At 43.5% G+C, this 13640-nt stretch overlaps 1 protein-coding gene across 1 annotated transcript in view; it reads right to left on the bottom strand.

Annotated features, from left to right (window-relative positions):
* Positions 1-224: 224 nt before the first annotated feature.
* LOC140429630 (very low-density lipoprotein receptor-like) overlaps positions 225-13640 on the bottom strand; it is a 30939-nt gene continuing 17523 nt past the window's right edge. The window contains exons 16-25 of the mRNA XM_072516887.1: positions 9609-9728; positions 8645-9013; positions 8351-8473; positions 7904-8023; positions 3425-3544; positions 3211-3336; positions 2319-2490; positions 1035-1259; positions 434-553; positions 225-353 (exon numbers count right to left, since the gene is read on the bottom strand). Of these exons, the coding sequence (XP_072372988.1) occupies position 353; positions 434-553; positions 1035-1259; positions 2319-2490; positions 3211-3336; positions 3425-3544; positions 7904-8023; positions 8351-8473; positions 8645-9013; positions 9609-9728 (1496 nt within the window). The 3' untranslated portion in view covers positions 225-352. The remainder of the gene's footprint in view (positions 354-433; positions 554-1034; positions 1260-2318; positions 2491-3210; positions 3337-3424; positions 3545-7903; positions 8024-8350; positions 8474-8644; positions 9014-9608; positions 9729-13640) is intronic.

Here is a 13640-nt window from a genome sequence, read left to right as displayed (position 1 = left end):
GGATTGGCCATGATAAAATTGCCCTTCGTGTTGGGTGGGGTTACGGGGATAGGGTGGAGGTTAGGACCTTGGGTAAGGTGCTCTTTCCAAGAGCCGGTGCAGACCCGATGGGCCGAATGGCCTCCTTCTGCACCAAGTTCTATGATAATCTATGAACAGCTAGTATTGGGTTCACATCTGCTAGTTTAGACGTGGAACACAATCAACTTGCCTCAAATATAGCAAATTGCAAAAGCATGAACGAGGAATTCTTTGGATTGCAGTACAGTTCTTCTGTCGTTTTCCATTTAAGTCTACGCTTGACAACATGTGCAGCTTCAAATCAACCCAATAGAGACGGCTTTTCACAAGATCTGTGGATAAAAGCAGCATTGTATAAAAATGCCAAACAGAAAGCTGGGCCCTTTGGTTTTTTGATCAATAGTCCACCTACCAAGAGCAATGCCATATGGCCCATTGAACATCCCTAGCTACTAGAAGGTTACGGTTATTGCCATTCATTCCGGCTTTTTCAATCTTTGCTGGCTCACCCCAATCCGACCAGTACAGAAATCTATATTAAAAAAAAAATCCAACAATCATTGAAATGCAGTGCTTTCAAAATGTTTGCAATAGTCTGGCACAATGCAATCTGCGCTAATCTGTGCTCATTGACCAAAAACTACATACAAGCAGAACACTGGAAATTTGAAATAGCAGAAAATGCTGGGCAACCCTTCAGTCTGGCAGCATCTGTGGAGTTATGACTGGAGTATTCTAACCAAAATTGCTATGAAGGACTTTGAAATTAACATAATAATAATCACCACTTGTTACAAGTAGGCTTCAATGAAGTTACTGTGAAAAGCCCCTAGTCGCCACATTCCAGCACCTGTTCAGGGAGGCTGGTACAGGAATTGAACCTATGCTGCTGGCCTTGTTCTGCATTAAAAGCTAGCGGTCAGCCCACTTGTGCTAAACCAGCCCCTAAGAGCAATTGCTACTTGGCTAAATGTGGAAAAAAACTCTGCACAACAATAAAAGTGATTCCATACCCTGATAGGGGGTCAATAGCTAACAAAGCCGGTTCCATCAGTTCAGTATCAAAAAGGATTTTCCTTTTGGTTCCATCAAAGTTAGCAACAGATATGGTTTTGGTGCCACGATCAGTCCAATAAAGGTGTTTGTAGATCCAGTCCACAGCGATTCCCACAGGGTTTCCAAGATCTTTGACAACATTGGACTTCTGAGCTGCATTTCCCAGTTTATCCATGGGCACACTGCAAACCAGATAGTCAGACCATAATGAAAATTTCAGAAAATCTAAATAGAAAATTACTGCAGCACAGCTGAATTTTCACGAGCTTGCGACTTTAGAAGTGTACAAATAAGAGATAAGAAGCTAATGTTCCACTCAAGCACCAAATCGACATTACATAAGGAAAATACATGAAAAGGAACATGGGCACCAAGTCAGAGGTGAAAATGTTCATTTGGCTGCACTGTTGTCGGACATGATTATAGGTCATGGGAATTGTACTGCTGACTTCCTACAGTGTGGTGATATGCCTGTAGGCAATATCATAGATGGAGGGAGGGTGGGTGACCTCCACAACCAGCAGGTGGTAGTGTAGATGCACCATCTGGTGATGGCCAGATGCAAGTCCACATATATACGGGGAGGTCCCTGGTCATATGACCAGTCTTGTGCCAGGGACCTTCCCATTTCTATGTGGACTTGCATCTGGCCATCACCAGATGGTTGCAAGACATACGGGTGAACAGTCGTGCTAGGTGTAGTTCCAGAGGAGTACAAGAAATTTATGATAAATTGCTCTGTAACAGATCACTATCTCCTGTGATTCAGTGATTTAATAAACATCCTGGTTTGGGCAAGTCGAGGTGTTTGATGGATTCCTTTGCAAGGTATAGAAGACCAAACAGTAGTTCGAAAGTACATGCCATGATCTAGCTAGCTGTGAACTATTACAGAAAAATGTTAATTAAAAAAAAAAAAAAAAAAAGTGTTAACTCGAATACAAAAGGGATAAAAGCCCACGTGCAGACAGGGTAAGAGAATGTGATTAATGCACAAGTGGGTTTCCTGACGTGATCGTCAGCAGAGTACAAAGGCAGAGATAGGAATTAAATAACTGCCCCCAGCTAAGCACCAAGGCTTTGGATCTAGCTTTTCAAATGGCACAATTAAACATCTGTTAAACAAGTGCCTTATTGCAAGTTAAGGATATCATGCAGGTCATAGATCTTAGCAACCCCAAAAAAGTCACTGGCAAAGCAAAATGCAAGTATGTTGTTACAGCTCAGTGAAGAATGCATACCTAAAAATTGCTTGCTCTTGCAAATCAGCCCAGAAGATCCTTTGTGCTGCAACATCAGCATCAAGGGCTACAGCATTTCTCAGCTGCCAAACAACTTGGGTATATTCCATATGACCCAATCCAATTTTCCGAATATCATGGCGATTGGTGAAGACCAAATGGGGCTCTTTCCCTATTAATATATAGAATGCAGAAACATTTTCTCCTAATTCACAAGATTACTTGTTCACAGGCAGTAGCCCACCATTACATGACAATTGCAAGCCTAGTTCAAAATCTAATTCTAGAAGCTGACTGGATAATAGTTCAAAGCAGTAAACAGTTACTCAAGGCATTTGAAATAGTCATTAAAAGTGGGTACAGAAACATCTGACGGGACAGTGTGCGCTGAGTATGCAACTATAACAAGAACAAGACCCTATTACACAAATCTTAGCAAGTGATTTGGGTATACCTCCCAAAATAGAGGCATTCAAGAGGGCATTATATGTGCAGGGATATGGGGCAAGCCACCATGTTTATGCTCATTTGTAGAGCCGGTGCAGACAATGGGCTGAATAGCCTACTTCTGCAATACAGATTAAAATTAGTTGCTGATACAAACACCAGACACTTGGGACAGTGGTTTGATTAAAAGCTATCCGATGACCAATGTGGGTGCCCAAGGGAAAAAAGATGGTGATATATGGAGCCAATCAGCCTGTTGCATCAAACTACAAATCCCCACTTCACTGTAGGAAAGTTTTCCCCCACCACTCATTATAGGGAACACCCCACAGGGTCTATGAATATTACACAACACACTTGGCTGCCACTCAAGGAGTGTTCTGGCTTACCATCTGAAGGTAGATTTTTCCCTTCCTTTAGCATTGTACTAAAGGTCTCTACTTACCCATTGCCTTGCAAACACCATGCATGGGGTCCTTATGATATCCTTTGTGACAGTCACACTCAAAGCTTCCCATTACGTTGATACAAATTTGACTGCATGTTCTAGGATTTTGACATTCATCAATATCTGTGGAAAGTTTAAAATATTCCTCAGTGTCATGAAGCTATTACAAACTTGCAGACGAAACAAAAAAAAAAAAAAAAAAAAAAATTACCTCCACAATTTGTGTCATCAACCAACTCAAAACCAGGAGAGCATCCACATTTGTAGCCAATAACAAGATCCTGACACAGGTGAATGCAGCCACCATTGTTCACCCGACATTCATTCAAATCTGCAAAACCAAAAGCTATTTCAGTAGGTTTAGGATAAATATGCAAAGCAGCCACTAGCTGACGTTGATCAACTAGCTGTTGAGGTAGAGCTGTGGCGGTCTGGAGTATTGTATACAATGTAGATGGAGAGTGTAGAAAAATCCCTAATAGCAAAAAGCCAATGACTGTGGTAGTTTCCAATTTGAATTAAAACTGACCAATAAGTGGAAACACCTTTTTACATGTGCTCAATTAGTTGCTAAACATCTGGAATAGAGTTGGGCAACTGGTTTGGAGTGCAATTTATTTTCTCACCTAATGCAACTGGCTAATTTCAGACTCCATCACCATTTCAAATGCCCTGCCCCAATTGTAGGGTAGACCCAGAAAATTAGGCCAAGCTAACCACCTGCAGACTAGTTTCTCAGCTAATGTGCACTCCACTTCAACCGCAGGAGGGAACAGCAGCCCAGCTAGAGTGTGTGGCGTCTGCACGTTCTCCATGTCTGCGTGGGTTTCCTCCAGGTGCTGCGGTTTCCTCCCCCAAGTCCTAAAAGACAGGCGTTAGGTAATTTGGACATCTCCCCTCTAGCGGTATATCCAGTGTATCCAGGCACACGCTGGAATGGGGCAACTGGGGCTTTTCACAGTAACTTCATTGCACTGTTAATGTAAGCCTACTTGCGACAATAAAGATAATCATCATCATGCCAGGCTCCATGCACCACAACAGGGGCAGCACCAGACACCACTGAGTGACCCAGACAAGAACAAGAATCAGGGCAGCATGGTGGCACAGTGGTCAACACTGCTGCCTCAGTGCCAAGGCCCAGGTTTGATCCCAGCCCTGAGTCACTGTCCATGTGGAGTTTGCACAATAGGTGTGTCCCACTCACAATCCAAAGAGATGTGCAAATGTTAAAATAGACCCTGGGGGGGATAAAAAAATAAAATTGGGCACTCTACACAGAGCATTGCATTTATTCATTGTATTCTTTCAGAGGCTGCTGCATGCATTTTTACATTTAAGGTGACAGAGCACTCAATGGGTTGCCACCCTCTTTGGCTGGAAGTGCTAATTGGATGATCCATCTTCACCTATATCCCAAAATTCCTACCACAAATTCAGTCAACAGGCCTCGACATCCCAACTTGTCTCAGAATTGGTACTACCTCCTTGACATTTAATGGCACTGCTGAATCCCCACCATTGGCCAGTAACCAACAAGCCACAATGAGAGACTCAGATCAAGTATTTTAGGTTAAAAGACCAAAGCATTGAGTGCACCAGCATTAACGTTACACACAATCCAGAGCAAAGCATCACATTTGATAAAACCCCTTTCTGCCATCTTGCAGTGTGGTTGCAAGGTATACGGTCATGAGAGACTGCCTTTAAAGAAATGGATGTTTAAGCAATGTACCTTTAAGAAATGCAGTGATGTCAGTGGGTGGAGCTGGGCTTTAGATCAGCCATTTTGCAGTTTTTGAGTTTGTTTGAAAAGGGCTCGAGTGTGTCTGTGTTTGCAGTGAGCTGGATTTGCTGTGATCTCTGCCATGCAAGACTATCTCTGGATAATTTGGGTGATTTAAACTCAAAAGTAATACCTTTAACCTGATGTGTTTCTGTTTAAAAGTGTAAGTCTTTTTGGATGTTTGAAGGGACATGAGGGATTATTTAGTGGTGTATTATTTTTGGGGTTATCTTTGAAGTAATGGGGTTAAGAGATCCAATGTTTATTTAAGAGGTTAAGTTGAGTTCATGGAATACAGTGTTTTGTGTTTAAAAAGCCATGTGTCCATAATTGTAATCCCATACCTAGGGAACAAGCTGTGCGCTCGGAAAAGCAATAATACATTAGAGGGTTCCGAAAACGACAACAATACCATGAAGGTCCATTCCAGCAATTTCCAATTCTACTACCTCAGGTCGGTAGCAAGTGCATCAATTTCCCCTTCAAATCACTGTCCGCACTTGAAATAGCATAATTTTTTAATCAATGCAGGATAGAAATTCTGGAACTCATTGCAGTAATATAGCAGATATGCCTATATCAGAGGCTTAGAAATGGAGATCAGCAATAAATACTGACAAGTGAATATAGCCAAAAGTTTAACTGATAATAAAGTCACAACCACAACTTACAGGTGACAATCAGTGGCAGATTGCAGTGTGTCACTCTGCGCTGACTTAATTCTAAGGGAGAAATTTAGTTAAGTCATTAAATGACTGGGATGCAAGGTTACACCATCCTGTGTGGGACTAAGTCTGGGTCTTTAAAATTATTCTGAGTGCTTTTAGCTTTTATTCCTTCCAACTCAAGCTATAAAGTTCAAAACTGGCAGAACCATCGGAAGTTAGTAATTTTTAAGTCACTTGTCAGATGGTTCCCAATGCAGTACAATCCAGTGGAAGTTGGCACATTCTGAACAATGGTTGTTTAAATCCTTACCTGGGACCCATGAGGGATCCCAGTGCATTTTGGGGGTACCCCAAACCAGGTGGAGCCAGGACATTACAGGCCAATGTCAATCTCCCCCAAAAAGTTCACTATTTACTTCCTAAATATTTTTTTTTTTTTTTTTTTTAAAACCAATCTTGCAGATACTACACACAGTAGCACCTTTATATCCAAGGATCTAGCACCACACCACTAAATGTAAAATGTAGGAGTCCAATGCTGGAAGATAATCTTGTAATTCTGTGGAACTGAAGGAATCAACTAAGCGATGTATTTTTCAGTAAGCTGGTGCCTGCTCCCCTACTACTGCACCAAGTTGAGATTATGGCCAAAACCAATTGCTTCCATGCCAATGTTGAAAACAGATCTAAACACTTGAACCCATGTCAAGTGACACCCCTTGGTCCACAAGGATGGATATTGTTTATTGCACTGCAATGTGGAATAGCTGAGTCAGTATAGAAAATTTGCTGAAAGACTTTTCCCCCTCAACCCAATGTATTGAACATTTATTGCTATTTAAATAAACACAACTAAAGCCACTTCATTCATCTACAAAGCAGCCAAAGACAAATTGAAACTTCAAAATGCCAGAGCAATGTTTTTTTAAATTTAAGGGACAACCATGTAAAACATCTTGCAGGAACCAATTGCAAGGACACATGACCACTTCACTCTTGGCCATGATATTGGTATTGCCATTAGCACAGTGGCTTGAGGAAATACTAGGCAGATTCCAAAATAAACTCAATAAAAAGGGTTTTTATTGATAGCAAGGTAAACTATACACAAGACAGTCACTGAACAAGTCTCAACTCTAGCTCCAGGGTCCATTCTGCCAGGGCCATACACTTTCCCCCTATTGGTCAGTGTTCCTATTGGTCAGGGTTCATGTGCAATAGGCCCCAAAGTTGGTAAAACAAAGTGGACTGAGGGCTTGCCACTAAAAAAAAAAAATGGGGAAAGCAATTAAAGGAGCAGAGCATTGAAAATGCCCAAGATATCAGTGACAATGTTTCTTATAATGCAATCTCCCAGTTGGAAAATTGCTCATATCATGCCACTATTAAGGCATAGAACTTGCAAGCATGATTCCAATGTCAGTTGTAGAGCAGACCTCTTCCCATTCTTAGAATCAATGCTGAAGGGGGCCATTCAGCCCACAAGAATCTGCACTGGCCCTGGGAAAGGACACCCTAATTATGCCCACACATCCACCCTACCCCATAACCAAGTAATCCCCACCTAACCTGGAGGGCAATTTAACATGGCCAATCCACCTAATCGGCATATCTTTGGGCTGTGGGAGCACCCAGGAGGAAACCCACGCACACACGGGGAGAACGTGCAGACTCCGCACAGACAGTGACAAGCCAGGAATCGAACCTGGGACCCTGGAGCAGTGAAGCAACTATGCTAACCACTGTGCTATCGTGCCACCCTTGGCAATTGGAAGGAGTCATCATTCCCTTTTGTAATTACAAACCAGGAGGATTGTTTGCACCCAAGCATTAATGAGATGTTAAGTCTTTACTTCAGAGGTTATGCAATAGCCGTTTAGAATACTGTCTGGAGTAGCAAGTCAGTTTGGGGCATTGCACCTCAAGTGTAATGGACTTCAGGCCAAGGTTTAAAAGCTATGTGGACACAGCAGACCAGACTGAAATAGAGTCAAAGCATAATTAAATAAGAGAATGGATGATAAAACACTTACATTGAAAAAGGGGGTTGAACATTGAAAAGGGGGCAGATCCATGTTAATTGAAAGATCTGGCTCAAGTTGCTGGAAAGTTACAAAGGATGGTCACAAACACTTAAAAAAAAAAAACGTTTCCCCATTGCCAATACAAAAGTTAAATCTAGGAAGAGTACAGCATTAACAAGTTTTGTATTGGTAGCCAGAAATTCTCAACTTACTACATTCACGAGGCTCATCACTTCGATCCTTGCAGTCTTGCCAGTGGTTACATACTTTGGTAATGTCTATGCATTCTCCACTTTGACATCTGAAGTCAGTTGGCATTACACATTCTGTACCTGCAAGGGAAAATTTGAAATGTCACCTACTAGTGACAGGAGAGTTCAGAAATGTGTTTTGTTGCCAGTATTGCCAGAGTTAGGGTAAAGCAAGAACCCAATACTTAACAAGTTTTTCTTCAAACAGAAGAACATTTATTCACATCAATCCCATATACACTTGCAGTTTCTGCTGTCGAGGTGAAGCAGCCCAAGATCAAGTGACCAACTTGCATATCGATTTTCTTCATATTCAAGTGTTTAGTAATTTAAAACTGCAGTAAAATTCACATTTAAACCCACTGGGCAGCATGTTGATGGCAGAGTCCGATGATTGCATATTCTTACCATTTTTACAGTTAACTTCATCACTTCCATCATTGCAATCCTTATATCCATTACATTTCACACTCTCTCGGATACAGGAACCATCGCCACATCGGAATTCATCTGGTCGACAAGTGCGAGGAGCTGAAAAATACAGCTTGGTTATTAATTTGAAAATTGAATACCAAGAGCTTAGAGCTTCAGTCTAATATCAAAATCAGCCTAATGTAACTCTTGGAAGCCAGCTTACATTTCATCTTAATTCTCAACTGCAAGATACACTCAAGCTCAAGAACAAAATAAATTTTTACTTACGGCAATTTATTTCATCACTTCCATCTTTACAATCACTATCCCCATCACAGTACCACTGGCGGTGGATACATTCACCTGAATGACAGCGTATCTCATTGCTGAAACAGGTTGCAAGGGGTGCAGGATGTCCACATTGTTTGGTAGATTCATCAGACTTATCTGTACAGTCAATGTTATTGTCACACACCCAGCTTGAAGGAATGCACTCTAAACTATTGCATTGAAATTCATGGAAGCCACAGATAGATGGAGTGCATCCTTTTTCATCACTTCCATCACCACAGTCATCTTCACCATTACAAACAAAGGACTTGGAAATGCATCTGCCACTGGAACATGTAAATTCTAGCATGCTGCAAGTAAGGATGCCTGAAGACAAAGTAAAGAAGGGCTTCAATGTTTCAAATAAGACCATCTTGGATATCTAATACAAGAGGCAGGAAATTTAAGAAAACAATTACTCCAGACATGATCAATCTCATTATCCTTTAATATAGGCATGCAAATACAGTTTTAAAGACTGCAGCAGAAAGTGCTTAACATTTTTAATCCAAAAATCAAACCATTGACATTTTCTTATGTTCCCACTTTTCTACAAAAGTGAAAAAGGAACACATGCCAGAGCAAGATGGGAAATAGGTCACTGGAAATGGCCAATTGTATTACTAGAGGAAGGTGGTGGGAAAGTACAGAATGCATTAGCACCATGGTTACAAGAGCTCCCCCTCTTAGTGAACAAAGAAACCAGATTTTGTTTGCAATTCATATTACAGTACTTGGTGACATTCATCAATTTGCCAAATTGGAAATAGTGATCAATGTTTTCCACCCAAATCTTCAGGTGCTGAAATTGTAAATGTGTAGCACTCTTTTGGTGGAAGTAGATGGAGATCATAATACAATAAAAGACAAGTTGGTGTTAACTCAATTTCAGCAACTATTACGTAGCAAACAAGCAACTTACTACAGTTCTCCTCATCACCACCATTAGTGCAATCCTTCACTCCATCACATTTCCAGGATAAAGGAATACATTGAAGAGATCCAGGTCCACAACTGACTTCATAAATACCACAGGCTAGGTCTGCAAGAGGGGGAAGAAATAGGGGTTTAATTAAATACTAATAAACACAATCTAAAGCTAATAAATGCTATTTAGATGAAATGCAGAAGTTCAATACCCCAAAAGTTTGAGGTTTGAGTAGTCTAATATTTTCATGCACAGTTGTGAATGTTTTCGTTTGAACAGATCCATACTAAAGGAGCAGCTAAAGGAGGAGCAGCTATAGAAATGTTTCTGCTGTTTCAGACTATTAAAATGACATTTATTCAATTGTTACCAAACTACTACAAACCATGCTTTGATTGTATAGAGGGCATGGAAATTTACAGAACTGCAGTTTCCTTTTGGTGGGGGGGGGGGGGGGGGGGGGGGGGGGAGAAAACAAGGAGGAGGAGAATTATACTGCTGACAGGGAGGGGACTTTCAAACTTTCAAAAGTGGAGGAAGAAGAGGGTTGACGATGGTAGTTGCCCAAGGGCAGGCGTGGGGCATGGCCCAAAGACTGGCCTAGGATTATGGTTGATCAGTAGGAGAGGGGGGCAGGGTGCCCCCCTGACCAAGTTGGTCACGTAGAACATTCAGGGATGGGTGGGACAGCAACTGAAGGCAAACATGGCCATGTTGCAGGAGACTCATTGAAGGTTTGGCAGGGGGGGGGGGCAATCTTGTTTAACAAGTAGGTGGCATTCATGGCTGGGAATATAGAAGCAGACCAGGGGTAGATATGTTATGGTTAGTGGGAAGTTGGAGGGAATGGCTGTAGTATTGGTGAATATATATATATGCCCTGAACTAGGATGACATGGAGTTTAGACAGGTACTGGGGAAGATCCCAGACTCACATGGACTGTGACTGAGGGGGGGCAAGATTTCAATATAGTCCTGGATCCAAGGTTGGACTGGTCGAGTGCTAGGTCTGGGAAGGTATTAGCTTTGGTGAAGGAGCTCCGGGAGTTCATGGAGCACATTTGGGGGGGGGGGGGGGTCGATCCATGGAGATTTGGCAGGCCGAGGAGTACTCAATCGTGCATAAGGTATTCCCGGATGACTTGTGTTATGGATAAGACACTATTGGCTGAGGTGGTAGATGCTGAATATTCAGCAGTAGTGTCAGACTACACCCCTCACTGGGTGGACTTGCAAGTCAGCAAAGGAAAGGCCCAGTGCCTGCACCAGAGGTTGGATGTGGGACTGCAAGCGGAGGCGTGCAAGGGAGAGGGGGAGGCCATTCAGAAATATACAAGAATCAATGACAGGGTGATGTTTCGGTGGGGGTGGTTTGGGAGGCACTGAAGGCAGTTGTGGGGAGGGGGAAAAAGGAGGAATTCATCTCAATTCAGGCCCATAAAGAGAAGGCTGAGAGGGTGAGTGTTGCGTGATCAATTACACTCAAGACAAAAAGTGACTTCATAACTGAAAGCTTTAATCTACTAGAACTTGTTCCCCAGCAGCTTTGGTACAGAAAGTGAAGGCTGCTGGGACAGCACCATTTCTTATACTCTGCCCGTTAGGGCAGAGCTATGTAACAACAGCCAATGGTAGACTCCTGGGTCTAACCAATGGTCATCAGCCTCTTAGGTACCGCAATACCTGGTACTACCAGTGAGTTGGTTAGATTGGTAGGTAGGCAGGCAAAAATTTTACAGATGGACAGGAGGTATGAAAAATCTCCAGATGACAGGCGTTTGAAGGAGCGTCAGAGACAGCAGGTAGAATTTGGGCTCTGTCCACAAGTAAAGTGGTGGGACAGCAGAGGGTAAAGGGGGCTGTGTATGAATATGGAGAGTCAGCTAGTAGGATGCTGGCACATCAGCGGAGGAAACCGGAGGCTGCGAGAGATTGGGAAAGTCAGGGATACAGGGGGTGTTTCTGGATCTGGCAGGGGTGAATGATTTGTTTCGGGAGTTTTATAATAAATTGTATAAATTGGAACCTCAGCCAGGGAGGGGATGAAGTTATGGGGGTGGGGCTGGAGTTCAAGGATAGATGAGGAGTTGGGAGCCCCAATTGGTCTTGGGGAAGTGCGACGCAATCAGGCAAAGCCCCAGGACCAGCCTCCTACCCAGTTCAGTTCAAACGGTTTCCAGGCTGTTGGGGCCACTTCTGGTAAAGGCCTTTAATGAGCCAAAGGAGCTGGGAGCGCTCCCCCAACATCGCAGGCATAGATTTCCCTTATTTTGAAGCAGGATAAGGATCCCAAGAGCTGTGGGTCATATAGGCCAATCTCCCTGCTAAATGTGGATGCAAATTGGCCATACGTATAGATAGTTTTCTGGGAGTAACAAGGGAGGACCAGATGGGATTTGTCAAGGGGCGACATCTGGCATCCAAAATTTGGCAGCTCCTTAACGTTATAATGATGCCTGCTGACTGGCAAGGAGATAAAGATGGTGGCAGTCCTGGACACAGACAAGATCTTTGATCGGGTGGAGTAGAATTATTTGTGGGATGTCCTGGAAAGGTTTGGGTGGGGATTTGTGGATTGGGTCTAGCTGCTGTTATCAGGCACCAGTGGTGAATGCAAGGACAAACTGGGTTTGATTAGAATATCTTAAGTCTGTGTCAGGAGACTAGGCAGAGGTGGCCACCCACTCTCCTCACTGTTTGCCCTGGCCATAGAGTCTCTGGCAATGGCACTGCAAGCATCAAACGTTTGGCAGGGGAGAGCAAGTGGGGGTGGGGGGGTGGAACACATGGTCTCACTCTATGCAGATGATTTCTCCTTCATATAACAGACTAGTGTTTTGTTTTTTTTTGGGGGGGGGGGGGGGGGAAAGAAATACAAGAGAAATTTGGCCGGTTCCCAGGCTACAAACTGAATATGGACAAGAGTGAGGTTTATGCAATCCAGGCAATGATGCAGGAGAGGAGACAGAGGGAGATGCCATTCAAAGTGGGGGGGGGGGGGGGAGGAGTTTTAGGTACCTGGGGATTCAAGTGGCAAGGGACTGGGGTCAGCTTCATAAATGTAATTGACAGGTTGATTGAGCAAATGAAAGGAGACTTCCATAGGTACAATGTGCTCTGCTGTCATTGGCAAGGAGGGTACAGACTGAAAATGACAGTCCTCCCAAGATTTCTGGTAGTGTTTCAGTGTCTTCCAATCATCATCCAAGGCATTTTTTTTTAGGCATATGAATTTGGGTATTATATGGATCAGGGAATCGCCAGAGGGTGAAGGTCCTTCTTGAGCAGGTGCAGGGAGGGGACTTGGCCCTTCCAAACTTTATTAATTACTACTGGGCAGCTAATATAGCAATGGTTAAGCAATGGGTAGCGGTAGAGGAGTCAGTGTGGGAGTGAGTGGAGGTGGCATCTTGCAAAGGCACCTCTGCTGTTCTTGCCAGTTCAGTACACCACAAGTGGTAGTGGCAGCCCCGAGTGTGGGGGCAATGGAGGTAGCACACGAGACTGGAGTGGGTGCTGGTGTGGTCACTGATCTGTGACAATCACCAGTTCGCTCTGGGAGGGGAGCTGGTCAGGGGCTTCAAGAGGTGGCAGCAGGCAGGGATTGAGAGATTTGGGGATCTCTCATTGAGGGTTTCCCCAAGATTGGAGGAGTTGCTGGGAGAGGAGGAGGAGAAAAAAAAAAGAAAGAAAAGAGACGAATGGGTTCCAGTACCTGTAATGCAGGATTTTGTCTGGAGGCAGGTCCCAGGCTTCCTTCACCTCCCACTTAGCAGGCAACAGGATAAGGTGATGTCAAAAATAAGAGGTTGGGGAGGGTCTTGGAAATATACAAGGAACTGATGGAGTGGTGGGAAGGTGTTCTAATTAGAAAGGTGAAGAGGAAGTGGGAGGAGAGTTGGAAGTCAGGTTATGGGAGAAGGCCCCAAGGAGTCAATGCACCCTTGTAATGTGCCAGGCTTCACATGACTGTGGCCCAGTTGAGCAGACCGAGGTAGAAGACAGGTGTGAGCACTGTGGGAGGTG

This window comes from Scyliorhinus torazame, chromosome 9, assembly GCF_047496885.1.
Source record: "Scyliorhinus torazame isolate Kashiwa2021f chromosome 9, sScyTor2.1, whole genome shotgun sequence".
NCBI lineage: Eukaryota > Metazoa > Chordata > Chondrichthyes > Carcharhiniformes > Scyliorhinidae > Scyliorhinus > Scyliorhinus torazame.
The sequence above is the reverse complement of the archived record's forward strand: the minus strand, read 5'-3'. Positions and strand labels throughout refer to the sequence as shown.